The following is a 27819-nucleotide window of genomic DNA, read 5'->3' as shown; positions in this document are numbered from 1 at the left end:
TTGTGTCAGAGACTACTGTCAGTCTCTCTCAGGTAAATCTGGCTGATAACTCAGGCTGATTTCATGGCAAACAGCTCACCATTCAGCCTGACCTAAACCTGAGCCTGTAAACCCACCCACAACCATGTGTCTATCAACCTCTTCCTTCAGGGCTTTACTCTGTGACCTGTGGCAGCAATGGATCTCCAGGTTAATTATAAAAGGCAATAAGATATTTCCTTTGTGCTACTTTAATTCTATTAACCCACATTAATATCCAGAGCATCTCCGTTTACTTCTCAGTTATTATCAGGCAGATGCTAGTAAAAAATGAGAGCACAAGTAGGGCAATTTTCTTGTCATGATTTTTGGTGTCTTTCTGTTCTTGTTCTGTACCGGGGAGAATTGGTGTTTCAGACAGGTCTGTTCTAAGCACTCATTGCTATCCATACCCCTCTTGTATCTGTTTTCTCTGCTTACATCCAAACTGTCATGCATGTGACCGTGTATGTGTGAATTTTAAAAAGCTTTGTGAGTTCTTCTCGAGAAAGCTAATGGGAAAAGAATACCCCTTGCAGAAACTGAATTTTGAAATAAATACAGCAGCCCTATACTGTTTGCTTTCCATGCAAAGCTGCATCAGAGAAGAATTTAAACACACCTCTTGATGCCATTTCTGTTTACTCCTGCAAGGTGATACAATTCTGCCCCAGCAAGAAATATAGGAGAATGTGCCCTATTAGGCCAACTCAAGGAGGCTTAATAGAATTCCATTAGTTAGTCAGTCCATCCACTCAGGTAGATTTTCAGTCTTTCAGTAACTCCTCTCAAAGATTTCCTGAGGTGGGAATGGTGCTCTATTATCCTGTAATAAACTTCTAAAGAAGTGACCTGGGTAGGGCAGAACTGCAGCAAAGTGCCTAAGCATAGGGAGGTTATGAGAAAAAGAATAGCAGCTAATTGTTCAGGGAAATGCAATTTTCAAGTTAATGCTAATGACAGAAGTTTTTATCTCTTTCTGGGCTGCAGCATCCTGAAGGATGACACACAGGAAATCTGGGGAGTGGCCATCCAGATTCACAGATACAGTGTGTGACCAAATGTATAAGTGGTGAGGTGTGTAAATCCATTTCCTTCCTAGGACCAATGTTAGAGGGAAGTCCCCTCGGTAATATTTAGTCATGCTGGCTCAGCTATTATTAAGTACCTTGACTATTTAGTCCTTCCTACATTCCCTCCTAATAACTTTAGTCCAGTTAGACCCAACATTATCTTCTGTATTGATTATGACTTTACTTTTTTCTATTATTAAGACTTATGCACAGAGGAAATGAGACAGTTCTTGGTGACAGGATTAGAAAATTCCATGATACTGTGGATACAGAGATGTCTGCTAGAATACTTTAAGAGCTGGAGGGACCCAAGTTTCCTGATGAAGGTCCCCTGATTTCACGAGTCAGTATGACATGATATTTTATGGTTAAAATACCCCCCTTCCTCCTCTTCCACCTTATTTTCTTTTTATATGACTTCTAATAAACTTCTTTTTAGTATGAAGAAAGGAAATAAAAAACTGAACAAACAGAAGACACTAAACAACTTTTATGGACAGCTCCCTGTCCCAGCTGTGTGTGTGAACACGCAATGGGCTGTGAGAGTCCATTAAGGACTGCTAAATTCCCATGTACATCATCCTGATATGAAAGAATTAGGAGGTCTTAAACCAGATCTGAAACAAGGGAGAAGCCAAACAGCTGAGAACTTCTGTAGCATCTGTACAGATGTTCTGGACAAATGCCTGGTTTCCGTCATCCTCTGCCCTGAAGCAGAGCTGAAGTCGACCACTTGCTATTCTGGTCTTCTATCATAAGATAAAGCTGAAGCAGAATATTGGCTTTGCCCTTCTTACTCTTCTATGTTTCCTTTCCTGTGGAGAAACAAAATGAAATATCTCATCTTCCCCTTTTAAACTAAAAGAAGTCAGTTGTGACTTCTTTTACACATATAGTGATTTTCTGTCCTTAATGCTTCCACTCCCTGAAATATGTACATTTCTCACACTTATGGAAGAACTTGCACTTACAATTTATTTCTGCCTCTAAAATGTCGTTATTTCCTGCCACACTGACAATGCTGGAATCAGAAGAGATCTATCATTTGTTATTATCTCTAGGGAGTGGAACATGATTTTAAATGCAGCTACCTGGCAATATAACAGTGGGTGTGCCTGTTTTCTACTCTCCTACCTACCTTAGCAGGTTCCATTGCGTGACCTGGCCAAGCCACGCCCCTGTGTGAACAATGCTGCTGCTCCTGTGCTGCATTATTTTTATATGACATCTATGCTGAACTGTCCTGCTTGCATGACTGACTAAAACAAACCTACTACTGGAGAATGAGTGACAGGCTTCCAGCATTTCATGTGCATCTTGAGCCACATTGCAGTGGGCTGTGACCCACTTGTGAACTGAATGGGACACCTACATGGAAAAGGAAATGGTGAAGATGAATCAGGGGGTGGTACTTTTTCTGCTGAATCAGAACTGCATTGATGCCCTCTACACTTCAGCAACATCTGAAGTCATGCTATCTAGATCCCTAAGAATTTGTGACTGAAAAATTAGAGTGCTATCTTTTCATTCAGATACAGACACACATGATAAATTAAACTGTCCTATATTTGTCTCAATACATTTCCTATTTCTCAGTTGATTTAAAATTCCAGTCTTTTTTAAATTTAATAAATCAAAAGTCATGACTATAGAAGTGTACAGTTATGATTTATACACAGGCTTAATGAAAAGTCCCCCAAATAAAGGTTAAAAAATACCTTTTATTGAAAAACTTGCCCTTCTAGAGCTTTCCAGCCTTCTTTAAAATCTTAGTAGTGGTAATTTTTGTTTCTCTATAAACTGCTTTTAACAGTCTGGCTCTACAGATCACATCTACCAGGTGTAATTTTCATTTTCCCACTGCTTGGGGTACAAACTGTGTGAAGTGCACTGACATGGCTGCATAAAGGGGCACAGCAGAATCCTGGTACTATTGTCATTACCTGATGGGCTTCAATGGACTTGCTCTGTGGTCATGCCCAGGTACAGCTTTTCTGACTAACCCATCCCCTTTTGTCTCTTCTGTCTGTTCCAGGGGGAATTACTGTCCATGTGGCATTGTATTACTTATTGACCTATCTAGCATTTTTTTGCTTTGTTGCTGCATAGATAAAAAGTATTTTGAGAACTCAACAGGAAGATGGACTTTGAGTAGAAAGTATGACAACAATTAAAAGCAGAAGATATTAAACATTTTCTACAATTGCAGTCTGTGACTCTACATTATCAGTAAAGATGGAAGCAAGGTATTATTGCAGGTAACTCCAGGAATTTAATTTTTATTAAATTCAACCATAACTGAAATAATTACATAAAATACATACTGAGGGCTTTGCACAAATAAAATGTGTATTCTATTTCAAACTCCTGATGTGGGAATTCCTAATTATAGCTTTGTGTGTGTGAGATCAGCAGGAAAGACTCTTGAGTTTTTGCAGTAATCTTGTATTAGCCACGTACCAAGCGTGAGAGCAAACAGTTACATCAATACCTCTGAGAAGTGCTTTGATGCTCATAGCTAGACCAAGCTGAACATTCAGGTAGCTGTATGTGTTACACCAAATCAAAAGGGTAACAGTAGCTGCAAATGCAGCACAGATGTATTTACCAGTGAAAGACAAAATACTACTCAAGAGAAAAACTGTACAGTAGTATATATTGGTTTGTATATTGCATATAAGAGCACCTATGGCAACTGACTTTGGGGGCTCAGTTTCTGATACGTGTCAGGCTGTTTTATGACCATTAGCAGGCTAAAATTTTCACATGAGCTGTAGTACCCAAAAAAGAGAGCTTGATAATTACATGGTGCTGAGCTAAATGTGTGTTTATAGAATACAATAGTGAGAGCTGGCAGGTAAAAAAGAAACAGCTTTCAGGAAACATCATTGATCAAGCCTCCAGTTCTTACCAAGTCTGGTTCTGAAATGTTTTACATGCATCTGATAATCTCTGCTATAATGGGTTTCATGCCTTAGGGATGATGAAGGCAGAATAGATCTTAATCCCCCTGGAAAGTGAAGGCTATTAGAAGTTAATTATAACCTCATTTTTGTAGCAATACGAACGGGACTTTGTAACCTTAATGACCACAGGTGTGAGTTCTTGTCCAATTTGTGACTGCAATTATTCCCAAATCTCATAGGATTAATATTCCACTTGATAATGTGTTACAGGAACTTTTTCCTCTGGACTGTGTCAGCAGTTAGCCTGAAGATGGACAGGAGATTTTGATGAAAAAAAAAAAAAAATCAGCCTTTTAGTATGTCTACATTTAGGCAATTTGTTATGGTAAGACCAGGCTACCCACTCCTGCTGTTCTAGGAGAGCAGACCTTCCTCCTCTGTGTACTGCATGCTCTGTGTCCATCTTGTGATCAAGGGCTTTTCACAGAAAGGCCTGTTGATTCTGTCCATCCCACTTCACTTTTCCTACAGCATAATGGTCTTTGGGCCTCCTGGGAAAAAATATTTCAGTAATGCTGGTGATGAGAAACAGGGTAGTTATAAAAAACCAAAGAAGGTGCCTACACTTTAAATTTCTTGCTGTTTCTATGTAATTATATTAGCTTTTTCATAATAACTGTTGCTTCAGATATTCATAGTGTAATCATGTAATTAACCTACTGTGCCTTTGGACCTTTGTAGTCAGAAAGCACTGGCAGGTTTTGAACTGAAAGCTCAGCATCCTGGTTGGATTATTCTCTGCCACCATATTGTATCTTGTCTATGAGCAGTCTGTATGATAATGTTTACATTTTGGGCAGTCTGTCCAGCTGTAAAAATCAGCAGAATAGGGTTATTTTAGTCAAACTAATTCCCAAGTAGTTATTTACTTTCTCTTCCTCCATCTTGTTTCTGTAAACTAGTGCCACGTCCCAAGCAGAGTATGAAGTGCTTACAGCAGTGTACAATGACTCTTGCAGGAAAAAAGAACTGTAAACTGTGGCAAATCTACTTCAGATTATCAGAACCAAGGAGGTAAGGTCATGGGGCCTGGCAAACAGGGACAAGCTGAAAACAAGCAGAGACTTCTCCCTGAGGTGTCAGGGAACGAAAGAGGGAGACTGTGGAGAAAGAGGGTGTGACTGTGTTAAACCTCCAAAGGGGGTGAGAGAGACTGGCAAATGTGGAATAATGAACTGCAGCCATGAATATGTGCAGAGTGTGCCCAAGGCAAGCAACAGCTGGGCATGGGAACACCATCTGCAGAGCAGAAGAGACCTGTTGCTTGCTAGAAGCCTGACACCTCTAGTACTGTTGGTGTGGAGTCAATCCTGCCCAGGGGGACAAGGGAGTGTTAGAGGTCCTTTGACTGGGGAGCTATCAACAAAGCAGGCCCGTCTTCATGTTTCATAGCCCTAGTAGCTTGTTTTCCATGAGCTTACCCAGCGACTTTTCAGGAGCATTTAAACTCTTCATGATCAGTGATTCTTCTGACATCATTTCACACAGAAATGTGGTGCCTGGTTTTCTTCAAATCCTCTGTTCTCAAGGGTAGGAAATAATGAATGGCTATTCCCTGTTCACTTCTGCATACCAGTCATGATCTTCTATGCCTCTGTCATCCATTCCCTGCCACTGTCTTTTGTCCAAGCCGAAGATCACAAATTTACTTCTCCTTTCTTAATCCAAAGATAATTCTAGAGTTCTTTTTTTCATCTCTGCTGTGTAGGTCTCATATTGCTTCAACAGCTTCTCTTGAGCCTTCTTTTTGCCACTTGGGGAGTACCAGATGTTCACTCCATACAAGTGGTTGGCTCCATAATCCCTGTAGTGTAGGCAGAGCTTTGGGGATGAAGAAAAAGTTGTTCCAAATGTTGCTTTCATGCAGAGGGGTCACACAGGCTACACAAGGGATGAAGAGACTGCAAATGGTTGCATGGTCTAGTAACAAGGCAGCAAACAAATTACTCTCATTACTACACTTTTGCATCTTGTTGGCAGGGGAAGGGAAGGTGATTCTGAGAGTATCCAAAGTAGGGAGACTACTCACCATGCATGTAGGTTATTTTTTCTTGGAGAAAATTAATTTGAGGATTAAAATGAAGGTGCTCCTTTTCAAACTAATATTGGTAAATCAAATAAACATGTATTTCTGCTATTTTCCAAGAAATGGGGAGACCTGCAACTAAAATAGATGTAACTGAGAAAATAATATTTTTATTGTCTGTCTATTATTCATGGACAAATCTTTACCTCATCTGCACTTACAAGATTTCCATCAAAATTATCAATATTCTCAAAGTTCATTCAGACCTTGTAAGTTTTCCCAGAGATCTGATTATTGTGCCTTACTCTCTTATGTCAATGATTATTGTGCCATACTCTTATCATATAGGAAAGGAGGTCCTTTTCCCTAGTGTAGTACAAGTTTAGTCTCTGTGCCTGTTCTTAGGAAAGCAGTGGTGTTTGTGCCTTGCAGCGACTGGGCAGCCCCACATACACACCTTGTTCCAGAGGGAAATACAGTCCAGAAGATACAACTTGTAACTAACCAGAGCAATCTCACAGGTCTGTAAACTCCTTCTCAGCTGAAACCACAGAGATCACCAGCTGTCTGCATACCAGAATTTAAACAGACTCACCAGAATGACCAGGAACATGTGCTAAGGGATAACCCCATGGGTAGACAACATACTTGTGAAGGAACATGTTCCTGTTGATGATGACACACCTATAATCCACCTGCAAACCCACAAAAGCAGCATTACAAGCAGGACTTAAGACAGGGAGTGATTCATAGGGAAATGCAATTGTTTGTAGGAACAAGACACCTTGCCACAAAAAGAATCGTGTAACACTCAATCTTGCCTTGAGAGAAATCCAAATACATGTGGATGTTCTAATTCATTTGCCTTGAGCTATATTACCTTCCCGAGGAGGAGAAGAGAATAGTAATTGGGAAAACAACAAAAAGATGCTGAATGCTAAGAGCCTTCATTCATTCCTCTGCGCTGGGCAATGATTTCTTCCTCTCTTGCTCAGATCTTTGTCATGTTGATAGCTCAATATTCTGCCCTGCGGACAGAGCTGAGAGGCAGAAGCGAACAGAGGCATTGTACACAGAGAGGGTGAGGCACCCATAGTTCAGTGCAGTTTCCATTCTTCCAATGCAGATTTCCTCTCTTCAGCTCTCTGGTCGTTAACATCTTAACAGGTAAGGACATTGCATAGCCATAGCTCTGTTTTCTCGTGGTCTTAATTTAATTACATGGAGACAGGAGATAAATTATTTTTTAAAATGCTGTTTAAGTTATTTGTTCTGTCATTTCTTTCAAACAAAAGCATCTCCTTTGCTTATAACTCCCTTGATTACTGAGAAATGTAGTGCTCATGACAGATGCCCCAAGGCTGCAGATGAAGACTGTGTGCCTAGGCCGTGTAGGGTGGTATAGGGTTATGGCGTTCCTTCAGCCCAGATCCGGAAGAACTGAGCATCTGAAATGCTGAAGTCCACGTCTGCAATCTGGCTCGGGGCCAGCCGGCTCGGGCAGACCACACTCACCTTGTTGGACCTTTGGCACTGAGGCGGATGCTGTCATTCATGCACTGAGCTGCACCGGCTTTGTGCCTGTCAACCCCGAGGCTGGCTGGGATCTGCGTGCTTCCTGATGAGCCTGGTACCCATTCCTGGAGCACGGACAACTGACAGCCCGGGTGGCTCACGAATTGCTGCGGGAAGAAGGGGAGGTCAGTGTTCAGCTTTCACATAACACAGTCACAGTGCTCAGAGGTGGGTGCCGGAGAACGGGACTGAGCGGCCACCAGTGGCTCCTGCGAGCTCTAAGCCCCGTTTTGCAGTGCCAGGAGGCGGCTGTGTGACAGACGGACCTTTCTGGGTCTCCCCTCGAAGCTCCTCTCCCCAGGCTGCACCCCGACACCCAATATTCCCGTGAGCAGAGGGAATGCCACCCTGCACTGGCACCTCAGCGTCCCACAGCGACTTTGCCCAGTGTCACGCCACGGGAGGAAATCGGGCACTTCGGTGGCCCGAGAGCCGGAGCGGGGCCGCGAGTTCCGCGGGGCGGAGGGGGAAGCGGAGCCCCGCGCAGCCCCGGCCCGCCCCCGCCCGGCCCCTGCGGCCGCCCGCGGCCAAGTGCGCGGGGGCGGAGCGGCGGCGCCGGCCCGAGGAGTCGCAGAGAGCGCTGGCCCGGCGGCCCGCAGGGATGCTGCGCTACAGCTCGGGGCTCACGGTCACCGCCACCACCCCCCGGAGGCCGCCCGGCGACGGCGGCCGCTCCCGGCGGAAGGTGCGCGGGGCAGCGCGGGGGGGCTGCGGGGAGGTCCCGCGGGCGGGGTCGCGGGGCGAAGCGGAGGTTCGACATCGTGTAGTTACCTGCGGAGCGCCTTTCTCTTTTTACCGCCCCCCCAACCCACTTCCTTATTTTCGGTGTTTTCAGGTGAAGCTTGGGGTGTGCGAGAGCATCTTTTTGTGCGTTATTTGTAGGTGTGGGGAAAAGAAGAGTTTTTGGGGAGTCCTGCAAGGCTTTTGTAGTTCTAGACCCTGGCCTCTTCTGTAAACCTGCGAGGAAGGTGTACTTGGGTTGAAGACTTTCCCCGCATCATTGAAATGTGCCTGGATATTTACAATGCGAACTCGCCTATCCTATCCTGAGAAAGCTCACCGTAATGACTTAGATGGCCATAGTAATTTAACTGTTTAATCAGTTCCTCAAATGCAGATGTGTAATTTGCTGATTTTTAAACATTTTTCATAAATGAACTAAATAAGAACCATCTCTTAATTTGCTGGGCTTCTAAAAAGTTGTTAAAACTCAGGCGGATATGATAGGAAGGTTTCTACAGCCACTCAGCTTTAAATAGCCCTTTTCTTGCTTCTGTAACTACACTGCTAGTGTTATGAATGTTGATTCCACATGAGAAGAAAGAAATCAAAAAAAGTGATAATCTTATCGTGACCAAAAATACATCCATGTGACCATGATGTTTCTTGAATTATGCAGTTATTGTTTTGATGCTTCAAAAATATGAGTTCATAATATAAAAAATGAAGACTGTTGTGTTGCTCTGGTTTTACATGATAGCAAGAAAGTCAGAGTCGTCTTCCTGACAAAAAGATCCTTGGTCTTCATAAAAAATGAAATTGCTCATGCATAAGAAAAATGACAGTGACTTGAAAATCATAGTGATGTTCCCTATACATCTTCTGTGTTCCAATTGAGTTTCCTTATTCTAGTATTTCTTAAAGAAGTTACAGTAAGGGAACTTCTGTTCAGGTGATAAGCTTCTTATTTTAATCCCCTTGATAGATTTCTTGGGAATGGTGAACTGCATTTGATACATTCTTTTAAGAAAAATGGTAAGAATTTAATTTGTGACTACAACCCACTGGGAAGCCGTTGTTCCTTTTTTTAGTGAAGTGTGGCTCCCTCACCATGAGTTGTTAGAAAAGGGGAGGGAGACAATTGGAATAACTGCTGAATAAAAGCAAGATGTGTGTCACTTTCCTGTGTGCCTGTGGTCACAGGAAAGTGCCCTTTAATTGTGTGTGGAATCTCACTGGAGCGATTTCATAAATGGAGCAGGTTAATCAACAGATAAATGACCAAAGAAAGTACTTTCTTATTTGCTTTTTAGGACTGAAATTAAACAAGCATTGTTTGACTGCTTTCACCTTCAAAGGTCTAAAGCCAATGCTTAGTCAAAGGGAAGGATTTTTAGCCATTGAGCTGATAAGGTAGTAGGTAGTTATTCTACAAACATGTTATCCCCATTTCTTTTGTCAGTATCAACAGTATTAAATTCTGGTGATGTAGAACTCCAGGGCTGGTTTGAAGCCAAATCAATATTGAACCACATCTTTTTTCTGTGGGGGTCCTGTAAAATGCTTAGAGACTGGTTGCTAGTAGAATAGCCTCTATTTTTCTGTTGCTGTACCAGTAACTTTGGTTATTCTGTAACAGCATTGCTCATCAATTTAACAATTAATTTTAATGAAAAAATCTGTAATTATTTCAGCCCATAGTTAATTCTGATTAATGCCTTTCTGGGTGCTTTGTTTTTTGGAAAGAGGAAGAAGAGGCTGAAGAACATTACTTAAACTGAATCTGTCATCTGTATTTGTTTTAAGTTGCACCCTAGTGATTTGAGTAGGATGGTAAACATACATGTGGATTGTGGATCTGGGCCATGGATTCTCAACCTTTTAAACTGAACTAGATTGGATTTTTTTCTTAACGGCCATATTGCAGTAGCTCTCCTCTATGCTGTCCCACTAGCCTCTTAGAAATTTGGTTAAAAAACATGTTTTCACCTATTACTTTTCACTGCAGTCAGGAAGCTTCTGTGGTCTGGTGTTGTGCTGGGGTGCACCTGTCCAGCCCTTGCTTTCCTGTCTGTGTCTTTGTTTCACAAATTATGTCAGATGAGCTTTGGAAATGCCACTCATGGGTTATTGGTGTCAAAAAGCCAGGAGTGAGCATAAAATGTTGGCACAAATAAGATTATTTATAATATTGACTTACCAAAGCTGCAGATGCTGCTGATTAAACAAAAGTCAGACAGTCTTGTAAGATTGTTAGAAAGATACCTAGTACTTCTTCTACCCCGTATTTATTTTTAAAACTTATGCTCACAAAGTTACAACGGTAATGACATGAAGGTAAGGTGGAAGTCATGTCTGTCCCTGTTGTATCTCACTTGTTCTTACTGTCAGTAAGCAGATGAAGGCAATTGAATTGCAGCTCTTTCCCCGTTGGAATAGTTCTCATTCTCCTCCCCATTTTCTTTCTGCATTACCCAGTTTGTTTCTGGAAATTACTTTTTCGTCCTCAGTTGCACGTTATCCTGCCACTGTTTGGCACTGAGTCGAGGCTCTTCCTGTTAGGATTTCATTTCCATTTTAAGGCATCACTACAGCAGTGTTTGCTGTGGGAGGAGGGCTTGCTGTGATTTCCATGTGAGCCTGCTCATTGATTTGGTCAAGTAAACTCACAGACAAATGGCACAGTGTGTTGTTCCTTCAGGAAGCCCTGCAGAGCAAGAGCAGTGCATGTACAGTGTTCAGAACTGCTTCTGGGGGCTTGCTTTTCCTTTCCAAGCTCCATAGTGTTTCTGAATTTTAACAGATGGGTCTGTAGTGCGGTCCTTAGGTAGAATGCATCATCTGGTGCCTAGGAGGAGCTGGACTGCATGGCTACTTCATACATTTGCTGCTGTTTCCCCAGGGATGCTGAGGAAGTCCCATTGTTGTAAACAATAGCAGAGTACAGCCTGTGTAAGTTTGTTCTAGCAAGGAACTGGGTGGTACTGTGCCACTGCTGTACGAGCCTTGCTGGGCACAACTTCCAGGCTGGAATCCTTATGATTGCCATTTGGGGTGGGGTAAGTGATCTGGGTGTAATAGATAAGGCAAGGTGTAAAGAGCAAGAAAAAACAGCTTGAATGATGACAGCCTTTCGTTGTACAGTGGTTTTAGTCTCAACAAATGACTGTTGTTAATTTATATTTCCAGTGTCGTTGTGATGACTGGACTGCTATCTGTACTGGACTTCTGTGATTTCCTTCATAGTAGTCCTGTGACACCTGTGATGTGAAGGGCAGTTGTGGTTCACTCACTAGTGTACAAGTACAGGGATAATTACTTATTTACAATCACTGCACTGTGAACCTCTGTTTGCTATAATTAGCCTCGTACTGATTAATAGGCAAGTTATTTGCTTCAGAGAATCATACACAGCCTCATTGTCCTAACTTTGAGTTGCCAGTTATTAACTATTTCTAGTTATTTCAGGCACTTTTAATGTTTTATCCTAGCATGTTTATTCCTTTCTGTCCAGTTTTCCTTTGTTCGAAATCAGTGTAAGAAAAAGGTGGCCTCATCTATCACTTCCTGCACAGCACAAATTCACTTCTATTTCCTATTTATGGCTCTGGGCTTTGTTTGCCTACATGGAGGAATGCCAGGCTATGTTTCCCTTCTTGTTGTAAACAGGAATGTTTTAAGAGGAAAGAGCCTTAATAAGTTAATGGGAGGAAAGGGCACGAGGAAATAGATGAGGAAATGTAAAGTTAATTACCTTATGAATCTATGAGTTCTAAAGATGAAGAATTTATTATTATTATCTGGATAACTAATCTGTATGTAGGAAGTATCACCAACTTCTGTAGTATATGGAGACAGTCTGGTGTTCTTAGAACAAACATAGCAGCCAATCAGTATCAAAAGCCAATGTACCAAGTTTCATAATTTCAAAATGCATTTCATTGTTTCTGTATTCTTTAGCAAATATGAAACTGCTTTTAAGTTTTGGGGCTTTATGTCACTTTCTGGCTTCTTGTTCTAGATTTTCTACCACATGGATGAATAATAAATTAACAGGGAGGAGGCCACTGCACAAAACATTGCTTTCACAGATATGTCTACAGAAAAGGTTATATTTCACCTCGATCTTCTTATAGACTTTCCTCCTTATTATTCTTTTTTATTCTTTTTTGTTCTTTATTATTATTATTATTTAATTCTTTTATTCTTATTATTTCCCCCTTGTTATTCTTTATAATACAGATGCATCTCACATATTTTATAAGAACTTTATCCATCTCAGGACACTGTTTATTACTGGCCTTGCAGACCTGAAAGACCAAACTGAGAGGAAAATGGAAGGCAGTACCTAATATTTCTAAAATACAGTTGACAACATACCAGTAGTCTAAATGCTATTGATTTTTCTATTATTATTTTTCTTTTAATCTCAACAGATTTAAAGAAATTTTTTTGTAAAAAATTCTGAAGTTGCAGATAGTTCTTCCAATTGTTTTTGCTTGGGAAGAAGAAAAAATTAAAGCCTGTTTGAAAAGTTGATAAAGGTCTTTTGTTGATAAGTTGATAAAGGCATCAGAAAATAGGGATGTGATGTTGTGATGCTGAATAATTGTGATGCTGAATTGTGGTCTCTGAGGAAGTTGTATTGTAAAGAGGCTTGAAAATGCAGTCAAGGCAGCTTAAATGATTTGAAAGACAGTCAGAAGAAATGAATTGTAAAATGGTAACATTTGGGGTGTATGAGAAGAGCTTTGCTGCAGTGCTCCGAATGCAGTGAGCAGAACTTCATTGCCATTTTCAAGGCAAAAGGAGGTGCTGTAATGACCAAGATGTGAGCTGTTAGCTGGGAAAAGTGCAGTGGGAAGGTGGGTGTGAAAGAGAGACACATGTTCAGCATGACTCCAGGAGAAAGTGGAGAGATCCAGACCAATGAGATGCTGGGCTGTAGAAGAACAGTGATGTTGACCCACAGTAATCATGAAAGAGGTACTTAAGAGGTTTTGAGGAAGAGCTTTAAGAGCTCTCTTTGTTGCCAGCAGACAGCTGGGATTTTACAGGAAGGTATAGTGCAGCTTTGAATTTGGACAGCCAAATTTCTCATTTCATCATTTCCTATGCTCTGCTTAGGACTTAGACTTGTTTTCCACAAAAATGTCTCATGAATAGGACTAAGACTGAATGTTTTAACCGAGTTTCTTGTATCAAATGTATCGCTTGGAAAACACCATTAAAGCAAAGATGTCTCAGCCCAAAGCAAGGCAAACTGCAGCTGGGTACAGACAGGTGCCATGCCTGCTGGCAAGAGAATGGCTGTTCTAAAATCAGATAGGAAACAACACCTCTTAACGTTTTTTCTGAAGTGTTTTGAAGCTTTACAAACCACTTGTATGTACCAGATTTCAAGAATGCTCCTATTTCACGTTTAGTGGAGTTGCAGTACTGAGGTATCCTTGAATCAAATACTTGGCTATATGCTGAGCAGAAAAGAATAATTTACTTTAAAATACACTCTGTGTTTCTAAATAATCCCTTTTGAAGAATAAAAGTATGCCAAATCAGCAAACAAAATTCAGAAAGTAGAAAATTATGTTCATTGTTCTGTTATCTCAGCTCTCAGTGTCATTTATGAGTATCTAAGAACAATTTGCTGATTGCAATGGATTTTTGCTATTTCAGATACGTAATTGTGGGAATGCCCTTGAATTATTTTTTGCCAGCTAAAAACACCTTTTACCTTTAAAAATAATATTTTGTCAGCTGTGTGGTAGAAAACAGAAAATAGTAAGTTCAAAGTTGAATCTCAGTACTGTTCATTCTGTAAAGCAAATTGTTAAAATCATTTTTGTAACACCTAAATCTTGTTCTTCTTTCAGATGAATGTGTGTAGGCTACGCTTAACAGTGCCACCTGATGAAGTGTCACAGCCTGAACAGGGACCAAAGGAAACTGAGAGAAAGAAAAGTGTAAGTTTTAAGAATTAAAGTTAAATTCTCTATCAATAAGAAGTAAACATTGCCCTCCATAGATGTTGGTATTTGTTGTTTTGGCAGCCTAAAGCCCAGGCTTAGGCTGGCTTAGAAGATTTAAGAACGTGTGGAAGGTCATCAAGCTGGGTGTGAGCTTTGAGTGTAAGCTTTGGAGTTAGGGATGGCAAAACTGCATGCAAAATAGAACAGTGGTATAGGAACAGCAGAGATTGTAGGTGATTTGTGACTGAGGTGCCTTTAAAACTTGATTTCATATTTATGTATCAAAGAGCAGGAAACTGCTACTAGGCACACAGTCCTGTATTAAACAGGATCTTGATCAGGATCGTCTTGATCCTAAAAAAGCATTTTATATTTCATGTAGGCTCAGATTTAATGTGCAAGATTTGAGCATTAATGTAGTTGGTGTGCTGGGGACCTTGATGTTTGTGTGTGTCAGCTAATTTCAGTAAAGTGTGATGTACAAATAAGAAATTAAAGAATTCAAGATTGTTCTGAAGTGAAAGGGATTTTAAAGGTCATATATTTAGAAGAGCTCAGAAGGCCATTTGTCTTGTAGAAGTGAGTAGTGTGCGCACAGAAAAAAAATTTACAATCTGCTTTGGTGCAGAACTTGTTCTATAAGAACTGTTCACTGCAAGAGATGATGTTTAATTAGTCTTAAGGATGAAGACTAAAAAGGGAAGCTTGACGGGTTCCACAACTTTATCACATTTATACGTTGATAAACCAAAATTAAACAAGTTGATGAAGTTTGCCAGACTCAATGTCTGGCAATAGGAAATATGACAATAGAAAGAAAAACAACAAGAGGGTTTAATAGAAATAATTTCTTAGAGATACTTAAAGGCAAAAATTACTGTGAAAGGCATTCTAAGCAATAAAAATAAATGCAAAATAAAATTCTCAAGATAAGGATTCCTTATCAGTTGTTTTTTTGTCCTGGAATCTTTTACACACTCAGGTTTTCATACACTGGTCTAGCAGAGTCATTGGTTCTTCAGGATCTAGAAATGTTACTTACAGAATAGTTTAAATAGACCCTAATGCAAACTACATTTGGGACACCATTAAACAGTAATAATTCATTTTGTACAGAGGTGTTTAGTTGCAGCACTTAGAGTAGCTTCTCTGTCAGTCTCTTGTCAGCTTGTATCTGATTGCAGCAACCCTCAGACTGGCCCAAGTTGATGGGCCCATTGCCCTAAGAGGAATCTGAGTTTGCTTTTGAGGAGGATAGATATTTACTCATGCCTTACTCACTTTATAGTTCTGAGTAATGTGATAATGAGAAAGAATTGTTAAGGATTAGGGCTGGACAATTTGTAGTGACTTTCTTATGTGACCGGTGTTTTTCTCTGTGGGACCTTGTATTTAATTATACAAGTAAAGGCAAGTGGGCTTTATATCAGAGAATGTTAAGGAGAGGAAATGAAGATAATAAATACATTATTTGATTCTATGTGCGAAACAGTGATGTTTAAGAGATGGGTCCTTAAAACCATATGCAATTTAAGTATTGTATGTTCTGAGTAGTTTATAAAGTTCAGTACTTTTACACAATTGAAAGACTTAAAAGTCAGGCTTCAGAGCTAGGTGGGATCTACTCAGCCAATTTCATAGCAATTAAAAAACACAGAGGAATTGTGCCAACTACTTGTGTTTTATAATTTCTATGTGATAACGAGAAATACTCCAGAGATAGTATAGCCATGGTGTATGGAGGCAGCTAACAAAAAATCACTGCTCATGAACTGGTTTTTCCTCATGTCTCCAAAGTCAGACTGCAGTGTATTACCTGTAGATTTTTATTGTCTGTGTAATCGATTGCTTTATGTATTTGAATTAGTTATACAGTAACTTACAGTGCACACATGCCTCATGATTAGTCATGCTGTGATGCTTTTACTGCACAGTTTAATTAAAAAAACCCTCCTAAAAACAGTAATCATGTATCTGCTGATCACTCATTTTCAGCTGACTTCATGTTAACGAAATAGCTTAAAGCACTTTGAGAACAAGTTTTACAAATGTTAGATAATCCTTACACAGTCCTGTGAGAACTGTGCCCCTTTTTGGAAATAGGAATAATAGAAATTAGGGAACTGCTCTGTTTTCTACCTTACACTTTACAATTAAGGTCAAAAAATCCAGGTTCAGCAAGAATCAAATTAAACATCAGATCCCTTGCTGGAATCTAGAGTTCTGTGCTGACTTTAATTGCTGACTCCTAAGAAAATGGGAACATGAAAAATGCTTTTGGTATTTACAATACATTAATGTGACTTACAGAAATGAACTGCAGGGGTAATCTGTGGGATTGCACAGTTTTTGCTGGAGTTCTCAGCCAAGTCAGGCGGTCAGAGCCTGGCTGCAGGTGCTCTTCTGTTTGGGCAGGACAAGTCTCTGCCTCTGCTGCTGAGGGAGGAGAGAAAAGACCTTGCAGTGTCGGAGGGAATGCCAGAAAACTATAAATACACCATGGCGTGACATTTGGTTGTAATCTCCTCTTTCAAGTCTTTCATTAGAAGGAGGTGATTTTGAGCTGCCCTAATGTGACATGGTGCTGGCTCACTGTGTTTGTTACTTTTCTGCATCTGTCAGGCTCAGTACCACTAAGAGGTGTTTCAGTTCAGAATCAGGTAATGAACTACACAGCAGCTCTTGCTAGTGCTGATCCTCTCAATGTTTTGCTGCTTAATGTCAGACCAGAAGTGATTCTATATCAGTTATGTTGGTAGCTCTTGCCTTAGCCTTTTTCATTGGAGTCCAAACATGGCAGGAAATTTATGCTGTATTCCATTCAATCTGTATCAGTGCAGTAAGTTTCTAGATTAACTTTTTTACTGCTATGCATCCATTGAATAAAAATGAACTAGTGTAAGAGATTAAAAATGAAGTGATGGATCTGGGTGGTTTTGTTGCAAGAAAAATGCTGCAGGCAATACTGTACTAGGGTGGCCTCTCCCTGCCTTTTGTGAAAGGCTGGCAGATGGTACAGAGTTAGAAACTGATCTCAGAAACTGAAGGGGGAGTGAGTTTGTGTCAGGTTGGCTTTTTTATACTCATATTTAGGATATGAGACCCTGAAAGAAGATATGAGAACTTAACGCACAGGTAGAGGCTGGTTGGTTGGGTTGTTTGAATTGTTAGTACTTTAACTAGAGAGAATCTCAAGCTATTTTGATTCTGTTCCATTATTTCTGTCCATGATAGACAATGGGTGACAGTAGTGTGAGGCTGTTTACTTCACCATGAAGTACAAAGGAATGTTGTGCTTGGCAGATTGTATGCAAAATCTGCATATCCCGAAGCCTCTCTTGTCTTGCATAATAAAGGGCTACCAGACAATTGTATTGTCTCTGTTTGGGATTGGGCTTGTTTTTATCTATCAGTCTCTTTCTTCACTGCCATGGTTAAATTTGGAAGTGTCATTGGAAGCTACAGCTAAGCTTTTGAGGGCAGAATGTGAAGATATGTATAGACAGACATTTCTTTTTCGTTTGGATACATGGACAAGAGAATGAAAATGAGATAACACTCTGGAAATTTGTGTCACTTTACTGTCTGTGGCTTTCAGCCAAGCTTGAGCAGTGTTTAATCTTAAACTCAGGTTGGTACTTTGGCTGCATATTTCTTCAAACACTTTAATTTTCTTGGTTTTTTAAACATCACAACTAAGAAGTGGAATTCTTTTTACTTCCAAAGCAAGAATACAGAAGCATAGCAAGCCTTGTTTTTTTTTTCCCCAGCAAAAAAAAAGTAGGCTGTAAAGAAGCCAGAAGGGGAATTTGCTTCTGTACATCATAGTGAGAATCAAGCAGGAACTTTTGTCAGGCCTGGTTCAAGAATATGTGTAGAGTGATTGTGGGGCTGTGGTGCCCATGGAATCTAGGACAGTGCTATTTTCTCTGCTGCTGCCAGCCCACTCCTGTCAGCAGAGCAGAACTTGTACCTGAAAAAATGTGGTTCATCTGCTACAGGTGATATTACTGTTTCTCAGCCTCTCCAGCACTGGTCCCTTGATTTTTGACTTGGACTAATTAAGCAACACCTTTGTTAAAACCAGCACTACATAAAAAATACAGAAAGAATTCCGCTGACTTCTGAGGTTACTGCTGTATGTGTTGTATCTTAGTTTCCCAATATGTAAACACTGGCATTCTGTGTACAAATCTCAGGGCTTAGATATCACTTTGTATAATGTCTGGCACTTCTCTTTTGAGATGGACACCTAAATTCAGCACCCAAGGAGGTTCAAAGTTGGAATGTGTTCAGCGATGCTTCTTGCATTCTTCATGAATTTAAGAGCACTCATGTCTGTTGTGGCATGTTTTCCCTATTGCAATACTAGTTGAATGTAAAACGTTCCTAAATGTAATTTAATTTTTGTGGGCTGTAGAGGAATATGAAAGACATAAAACCAGAGCTGCCTTTTGTCAGACACAGTAACTTTTGTTGGTGAGCTCAGTATTATAAATGTGTCATTTTACTGAATGGAAAATATGTAACCTCAGTAACAGCCTGAATATTCTTGTTCCTTGTGTAACTAGTGAACAGGTAAAAGATAACTGGATGTTTTAGAAATGCCTGGAATGTGGCTGTTAAGGAAAAGATAAAGCCTTGCTTGACTGATACAATTCTTGTTTACCGTTTTTTGATGGTGTAGGTAAACAGAAGATCATGAGTCAGGAAAATTTTAAGGCCACGGGGATACTTAACACAGACTTGTGTTAAGCATTACATTAGATGTCCTTTTTTCTCAAAAAAGATGTGTCTTCTGTGCTTTTGCTTTCAATTTTGGGGCAGGGAGAAGTATAATATATGAGCCTATCGGACTTTCATTTATAAAACTGGTAGATTAGGAAGAAGATCATGCCTCAGTGTTATTTATGTAATGCAAATTAAACCATGGCCAATAGGAAAAACAGCTAAAAACTTGAATTTAGGGTTTAGTTTTGTAATGTCTTCACCTCTTTCATGCTATTTGTGCTGTCTCCTTGGACAGAGACATAAACAGGATGCATGGTAATTATCAAGACTTTTGCAACCTTGGGGTGTAGGCTTCTGCTTTAAATATTTATTACTTAGGTAAAGACAGTCTGTGTTTCTTTGGTGCATTCTCTGTGATCACACCAAGTGCAGCTGTCTGTTGCTGCAACGCAGACAGGACATGTTCCTGCAGGCTGATCCAGGACGTGTCAGCATCCACACTACATGTCCTTGCTGTCACCTTGGGCTGTCGTAGAACTGACTATAGGTGCAAAGAAATATTCACAAACTGGTTAAGCTAACTCTGCCTTTTCAGATCATTAGCTCACATTAGAAGAGATTTGGCTGATATTTTGACCTTAAACAGCAATGGTTGATTAATCTAATGAATCCTTCCATCTTAAAGCATTATTCTGGTTAGCTTCGCAGTATTTACTTGCTCCTAAATTCTTGCATGTGTTTACTTACACTGTTATCTTCACTGAGATGCCTCACTGCAAAAAAGAGTGGAGACCATTAAGGACCTGCTTGGGAAAATATCTGAATTCTGGGAGTGCATATGTATGGGACACAGAGGAAAATAATGGGAAGTATTTGACTTTAAAATGCTGTTATGTAGTTCTTCAACATGTGGGAAATCCAGGATTTGTGAAAGAGGAAGCATGGGAGAGAGGATGTATCAGGAAGAAGAGAGAACAAGGCAGAAATGGAAAAAACAGTGAAGGGAGAATAATGGACAAAGGTGGATAAAGTAGCTTGAGAGGAGGCAAACTGGCAGAAGTATACTCAGTGCATGCTTACTACTGCAGTTCTCTGGAGATATTTGAGAACTGAGCTACTCAGCAAGGCCTCGTTTAGAGGCAAAGCTGTATTGAAAAAGTAGTCAACAAACAAAGCAAACATCTCAACCCTGCATTCAGAGGAGTTTTCTGATTGTAACCTTTCTCCTAAGAGGAGACTGCATCAGGTGAGCCCTTTTCTGGCTATTTATACAGAAACTGAAACTAGTGGCCACTGAGAAGAAATTCAGAGTTACTAAACAGAAAAGGGTGAGTAGAAGATAAGCATGACTGGAATAGAACAGCAATGAGAAGGTTAAGGAAACATGAGAACAGTTACTTGTGTAGCTGTTGGCTCGCACATCTTTAAAACAAGCAGGAGCTGAAATTTTAACAGGCACTTGTGTGGGGATTGTGATATGATGGAAGAATAAGGAGAGGGTAAAAACAATATCCTGAATTTTAAGTAGCTCATAGAACTGGAACAGTCAACAGATGATGGAGAGTCCTTTAATCTTCTGAAAGAGAAGTAACAAAGGCATCTTAGGAGGCTTGTGCACATACAGATAACAGGCAAGTTTAGCATTGTTGCAAGAGACATGTAACCAGTCTGCCTTTGTGTGTACCTAATCCTGCATGTACTGTTCATTATAATGGAAATTTAAGTGTCTGTTCATCTCTGAAATACATATGTAAGTGCCATGGGTGATTCTCCAGCTGCAAACCCATTGGTCTGAATTAGTAGGTCTTGCTTGGGGGTGGGAGCCTGGGAGAGGAGACATCCTTCAAAGCATTCCTTAGGAATGTGTTCATAATATTCTAAAAATAAGGAATTTGGTCAGAATTTTTATGCCAGAGCTCTGCAAACAGCACTTTAGACAATTCTGCTAATGTTTCAGAGGCACAAAGGACCTTGGTATTGCTGGTATTCAGCTGTTCACCTCATTAAAAATGAGTGATCATGGGCAAAGGGTATGGATTTATGAATTCAGTGTCTGGTGCCTTGGTAACCTCTAAACAATCAAAGTGATTATTCATTCTGTTATCAGGAAGATGGAAACTTGTGTGTAATCCCTTTTTCCAGATGCAGGGGAGGAGCTGCAATGAACTATGAAAGAAACTGTACAACCCTGGAAGCAAACAAACACAAAATAATTTTGAATCATGTCCCCATCTGGTTTCTGTATTTCTAAGTATGAGGTGTAGGGCTTTTGTTTGTGCACATCCAAACAGCAAAACAGAACCCCCAATAATACATAATTATGAAACATCTCATTTTGAGGATATGAAACTTTGCATATAATGTTTTCAAAGTGCAAAATTACATAATGTATAGGTAGGGCTGGTTGCCCAATGTTTTTTTCATTAAGTGGTTTTAAAGCTTTCTTTTCAAATAAAGGCTTACAGCTTTGTTGTTCTATGCCTGAAATGTTCTTTATCAGGTGTCTGCTCTGTGATTGTTCCCCTCCCAGCCCTGCACACACACACCCAGAACTTCAGCAACCTGCTTAAACTATTAATGATGTGATAAAGAAGAGTGTAGGATTTACAACCTTGAGGCACATCAGTCAGTGCCATGTGGGAAGGGCACAATATAAACCAAATGTCTGTCTCTGTCAATTTTCCTTAATAGAAGTAAGTTTTCCTGTTAATTTTCTCCCTACCTAAAGAAGTATTTATTTTTATATTGCCAGCATGGTTGTGTTGGTTTGGCTTCTAAAAACTGAGAGTGCTGCTGCTTTAGGCTGCAGATGGTGTCCTCTCTTCATCTTCATGGTAAGGATGGGAGATCTGTAGGATGCAGCTGCAGATGGATATCAGATGCTGAGCTTCATCTCTTTAAACCTCTGTTTGGTGTCAAAGAGAGTACATGGACAACGCTTAGAACAAAAAAGCCAAACCAAAACATATTCTAAAGTCAATGTAGTAAATGTCCTCAAGTGGACCTGTATCTGGTATATCAGCATAATAAAGTAAGTTCAGAAAAGCTCTCTATGCCTGTTTTTTCTCTAGAACTGACCTTTCAAACACAATGTGCAGTTTATCAGTAACAGCTGTGTTTCCAGATTCTGCTTTATCTTCAAGAGAAATAGATATTTTCTCTTTTAAGAAGCACTGCCTAAATGTTTTAATTTCAGTTTCTTAGCACTTTCTATGTTTTTTGAGTAAACTTGTTTTTGTTTCCTGCAGCAAGGAGTTTGGGAAATGAGGGATAATTCTGTGGTTGTAAGAGTTCAGAGGGAACTAGAGACCTGACAGTGTTCTGCAAGAATGCAGAAAAGTAGCAAGCCACTTTAACCTTTTCTGACATGCCTCTACCTCTCCTTGTACAAATCAGCCTGCTGTCTCTAGCTGTGCCTACACGACTTCCACTGAAGGCAGTGGTAATTAGACATCTCTGTATACTTTATCAGTTATAACTTGGTCATTGTTCTTTCCTAAAACATGAAGGCTGACAGGTTGACTCCAGAATGTTTGGAAGTTAGTGTTCATCTGTTCTGTTGTGCTTTCACTATAATTGGTGTCTCTCTTGGCCCTAGGTTAATGTGGTTTTATTTGGTTTGGTTTTTTTTTTTTTTATTCTGGTTCTGATTTTTTTTTTTATTTTTTTATTTTTAGGAGCTCTACCATGTACCAAATGGGATGTCTCCAGGGAAGCTCTCTCATGGGATGGTGTATGGTGTTGTGCACCGAACTGACAACAACCATAAGAGAGAAATGGTGGTTTATGGCTGGTCAGCTGATCAACTGAAAGAGGAGATGAATTACATTAAAGAAGTGAGTTACACTTTCACCTCAAAATTTGTTAAAAACCCTTTCCCTATATCTATATATTTCCATGTATGTAGAGCTGTGAGAGTATAATGGGATGACTGATGTCTAGCCCAACATCTCAGTTTGAACTGGGAACCTATTCTGAGGCTAGAGGCTGGCCTTGGTAGTATTTGAGTTGGGAAAAAAGCATGCTCCACAGCTGGGAACTGTGCTTGCTGATGGAAGAAGCTATGTAAGGAGACACCTGAAAGGATAAAGTCTCTCTCTTCCTCTGCTTCCCCGACCCCAAAACCCCCAGATTTGAAAAGGCTTCTAGATTAGGTGACATAGTAAAGTCACTTGGGTATATTTTGGGGCAGCCTTAAAATAGTTAGCCTAATAAGGATGTCTTTGTACTACTTTCTCTGTGCCTGCTCATTTATCACAGTTGGCAGAAGATCGCCTGAAAAACAAAAAATGCATTTCTGATCCTGCTTGAAATTTTTCTGTTCTTGAAACTCAGCATCTCTGCCCATCAGTCTTTGGCTCTCAGGCTGTGGCAGTAACACCCTAATTACCTCAGGGCAAATAATCTGACCTCTTTCCATCCACCTTCACCACCCAGGAGGCTGTTGGTCAGTGCTTACTGTGTTACGCTGATTCAAGTGCAAACTGAGCTGATAGAGAAGGGAGGAACCCCGAGTCCAGGGAGCAGTGTAAAGCACTGTAATCATGTGTGCTCCTTGCCTGCCTGCTCTGTGGCTATCAGCCCTTGCTTCTCCCCCTTGGTCCTTCCAGTTTGCCGGCTCCCAGTGTTCACCACTCTCAAGCTGAGGTTAGGGACTGGCAGGGTCTGTCAGTGCTGTGGTGCTGCCGAGGCACACAAGCTGCCTTGGCTGCTGTTCTCCTGCCTAGGTAGTTTCTCTGCTCTGCTGGGGCCGTGTCAAGGGACAGGTGAATTGGCACACAGCAGGGCCAGCTCCCCAAACTGCACTGTCTGTGGTACCTGGGGATTGCTTGCGCTGGAACCATCTCCCTGCCCTCGTCTGTCCTTTGTGGAGGGACACATCACACCAGGTGAACTGCATGTCTTGTGCATTCAGGGTACTGATGGTTTCAGGAGAAAGTGGAAAAGACAGGGGAGGAGACATGCTGGCTTTTGCTCTTCCATCTTCTGGAAACCGTGTTCAGCTCTGCTACTTTGTGATCTTCGGTCTGCTAGAGTAGTGGCATCTTTAAAAGCAGAGCCTTAAGCAAGAGTCCTCAGCTAGTGCCGTGTATTTGCTGACTCAGATAGACCAAAAATGACGGGCCATGTCAGAGCTGCTGACAGCTTCCTCTGCCTGAGTCAAATTTGCATCTTGCAGGAGGGTGTGTGCCTGTGCTTGTGCGTGGGGAGGCACAGGGCGAGCGGTGCTTTCCTGAGCTGCCAGCCAGGAGTCAGCTCCCTTCTCTCTTCCTCATCTCAAAGGGAGCCCGTGGGTAGGGAGCACTCCTTGCATCAGTCTGGTGCCCAGTGCCCCTCTTTCTGGGAGGCAGTGGGGGGATTCTATGCAGAGATGCTAAAAACATCTCCTGCTGAAGTTTTGCCCTCACCCCACTGTGCAGACAGAGTAAACTCACTGACCTAAATGATCTGCAATCAGCCTGTGCTTGGCAGAGGTGAGGAAGGGAGAAAAAGAGGTTGAATTACGTAGGCTGTAAGCAAACATGACTGCAGTGGCATGTAAAGTCGAACTGGAAGCCAACTTGGGATTTTTTTGAGTGTTTTTTTTTTCCCTAGAATGGCAAAGAATAATTTGCATCCATAGTTCTTGAAATCAAATTGACTTCTTCATTCTTCAGATTTGAAATTGCATTGGTAAATGTAAGCTAGTTTGTTGTTTAGGTAGATACAAGCCTAAAAGACTGAAATTAAAATGATTATCTGCAAAGGATACCCAGGGGAAACCAACCACTTTTAAAAGTATGGAGGTACACTAAGTCCATGTCTTTTTTAAGAGAGAAAAACAGTATATGATCAAATGACTTTTAATGCATTTAGTAATCAGGTTAGAATGACTTACAGATATTTCATTGAAATGAATTTATCTAAATTATTAATTTACAAGTGTTTAAGCATATACAGAGAGGTTTGGCATTACTCATAGTGACAGTTATTTGTATCATTCCTGTGTAGACAAGTCTTGAGACTTAAGTTTTTGTCTTTTTCTTGAGAATAAATTGCTTTTATGCAGTGGTAGATTAACAATGGAAATTACAGAAATAACAATGAAGAACAGAGGAAAAAAATCATGTCCTACTATATGAACAGTTTAATCCAAAATTTTGATAAAGGCATTTGATTTTTCTGACACCAGGTGAGAGCAACTCTGGAAAAAGTAAGAAAGAAAATGTATGGTGAATATGATGAAATGAAACGAAAAATACAGCAGCTTACAAATGAACTGAAAGTAAGTACCCATTCATTTGCAGGGAAAGCATATGGGAATAACTGTCCCAGTGTTATCTAGAAACTTTCCTTTTGCTTTAGCAGAACTAGTCTCCCCAACCACTCCAGTTCATTGTTTTATGTGACATCTGTGGTTTCCTTTTGTTCTTTATTTTTCCATCCAGGGAGGTAAAGCAGGACAGGGATGCTTTTGCATATGAAATTACTAATTGGCTGGAAATTCTTGGAAATAAAAGAATGATTTTTATACCATTGCCAGTTTGTATTGGTAATTAATGGAGATGGATGTAACAGCTTGCAGGTGAATCAAATACATAACATTAATAATGAGGAGAAACTGATAATTTGAAATTATTTCAACACTTTGCCCTGTTTTATTGGCTCTGTTGTCTAAACACTAAGTAAAAGAAGTAGAAGTCGCAATATTCATTGGTATTAAAGTGCTAAACTGACTTACCTTCTGGTTTTTAATGGAACATTTCAATGGTCATTAAATGACCTGCCTTTCTTCTGACATGCTGCTTTAGCAATAAAAGCTGTTGCACTCTGTAAATAGCCTTCATATTAAACTGCTGAGTTGTTTGATCCAAAAAATCCCCCTGAAAACTTGCTTTGAATTTATGTTCAGCATTGATTTTCACAGCCCTGGTTCAGAGGAAGGTTTGGCAATTAAAAGTATTCTGACTTCAAGGCACAGGGACCTTGACTTGTGCCCTTCTGCCATCCTCATTTGGAGGCTGTCAGCTCCCTGCATGCTGTCTTAGGTACAAAAATCAAAACTTGCTGTAAACTTGTACTTTCATTCTGTGGAACTGGTCTCAAAAAATAGAAAAAAAATCACCCTGACTTGAGAGGAAGAGAGAGAAAAAGCTCAATTTCTGCAAACTGTGTTAAATAGTCATAATGCTGCCAACAAGACTCACTCTCCCCCCAGATGCATGTGGGAAATGCTGATTCAGGTGCAGCTTTGTTGTCTTTGCTGCTGGTCTTTACTGAATAGCAGTGATGATATCCTGATCTTCCAGAACTTCTGTCAGACCAGTAGAAATCCTGCATGAGTCAGAAATTCTTCTTTAATTAAGGGTTTCTGACCAGCTCTGACAGAATATCTAGTTCTCCAGCGAATTAGCAGTTCATGAAGCTTCCTTCTGACATAAATGGCACATTAGGAGATATCCTTCCCTTTTTTTCAGTACTCTAGACTGCCTGAAAGGAAGCACAAGCGTTGTTCTTCCTAATAATGTGAGCTTTTTGTTTGGTTATTTATCTGGGAGCTGATTTTGGTTTTACATGACTGTTGTCTTTTGTGCTATTTCCGAATCCTGTTTAAAATCCTTTCTATAATCTTTGCTTCAGCTTTCAATCACTGTGCTTTTATCTTTCCAATTTCCAGGACAACTTTTTGTTCGTAAAGTTTGTTTGAAATTTGCTCTTCCAGTATCCTGACCTGGGCTTCTTCTCGCAAGTTCTTACCTTATAACTTTCTTAATTCATCCAAAGCATTTCTGCTTTTGTTTGTCTTACATGAGCACACATTTATGGAAGGTTAACAGTGACTACTTGGCCTCTACTCCCTATGCTGACCTAATCTGTGTATGGCTTGGTTACTACACACTTGTCCCCTGTATCAGTCCCTGGTGTTCTTCTCTTCTTCTTAAGCAAATCTGGTCCATCTAAGAATGTGAGCTGGCTGGCTTTCATTAGTAACACTCTTTTCCTCTTTATTATTGGATCATTCACAATTATTTACACTGTTTGAGTTTTGGTCTCTTCTTGAATGATGTCATTTTGTGTCTTTCCCCTCCCCCCCTTCAGTTTTTAAGCATATGTGTGTGTACCTATCAAAAATGACTAATTTTCACACAACAAAGCCCTCTAGCTTCCCCTTCCTGCTTTGTACTGTTTCATCCTTATGTCTTCTTGATGTTGCTTCTCTATGTACCTGATTAGTCAGTTCCTTCTTAATTAAGGCTTTTCTACAATTCACAGTTCTAGATTTCCTTATTTCTTGCATTCTTCTGCTTTTCACTCTGAATTTTTACAATCTGCCCGCTCTATGTACATAATCTGTCTGAATAGACAGCTGCCAATTGTCCTCTTGTCCCTTCAAAAAGAACAGCTTATACAGTGAATGCAGACTAACAATAAATGTAGATATTCATGCCTTATTTCTGTTAGATTATTTGGATTTTGAGTTTTGTTTGTTTGTTTGTAAGAATATACTTTGAGGCCTGTATATTTTAAGCATCCTAGTAAAGTGAAAACGACCTTGGTGTCTTTTTCTTCTGTAGCTCTCTTGGAAAGAGTAGGTAAACTTGGTCATTATTCTGTATAAATATTTTTATTTTTTTTTCCCTGCTCAGGTGACAAATGCTCATCAGGAATCCTTAGAGAATCATGTGCGAGTGCAGGCTGCAGCCTTAGATAGCTTTAGCGAAATGAACAGCTCCTTGACATCAGCATCAATAGACTTGCAG

At 40.3% G+C, this 27819-nt stretch overlaps 1 protein-coding gene across 2 annotated transcripts in view; it reads left to right on the top strand.

The window, feature by feature from the left end:
• Positions 1-7382: 7382 nt before the first annotated feature.
• The window catches only part of LOC119705005 (myocardial zonula adherens protein), a 50239-nt gene continuing 29802 nt past the window's right edge, over positions 7383-27819 (top strand). The window contains exons 1-5 of one of the 2 annotated variants that reach the window (XM_038146887.1): positions 7383-8343; positions 14252-14341; positions 22756-22914; positions 25251-25343; positions 27706-27819. In XM_038146887.1, coding sequence (XP_038002815.1) covers positions 7999-8343; positions 14252-14341; positions 22756-22914; positions 25251-25343; positions 27706-27819 — 801 coding nt within the window. In that variant the 5' untranslated portion in view covers positions 7383-7998. The remainder of the gene's footprint in view (positions 8344-14251; positions 14342-22755; positions 22915-25250; positions 25344-27705) is intronic. The other variant, XM_038146890.1, reaches the window with a different exon arrangement.

This window comes from Motacilla alba, chromosome 10 (genome assembly GCF_015832195.1).
Source record: "Motacilla alba alba isolate MOTALB_02 chromosome 10, Motacilla_alba_V1.0_pri, whole genome shotgun sequence".
Taxonomy (NCBI): domain Eukaryota; kingdom Metazoa; phylum Chordata; class Aves; order Passeriformes; family Motacillidae; genus Motacilla; species Motacilla alba.
This window is presented reverse-complemented; position numbering and strand designations above follow the sequence as displayed.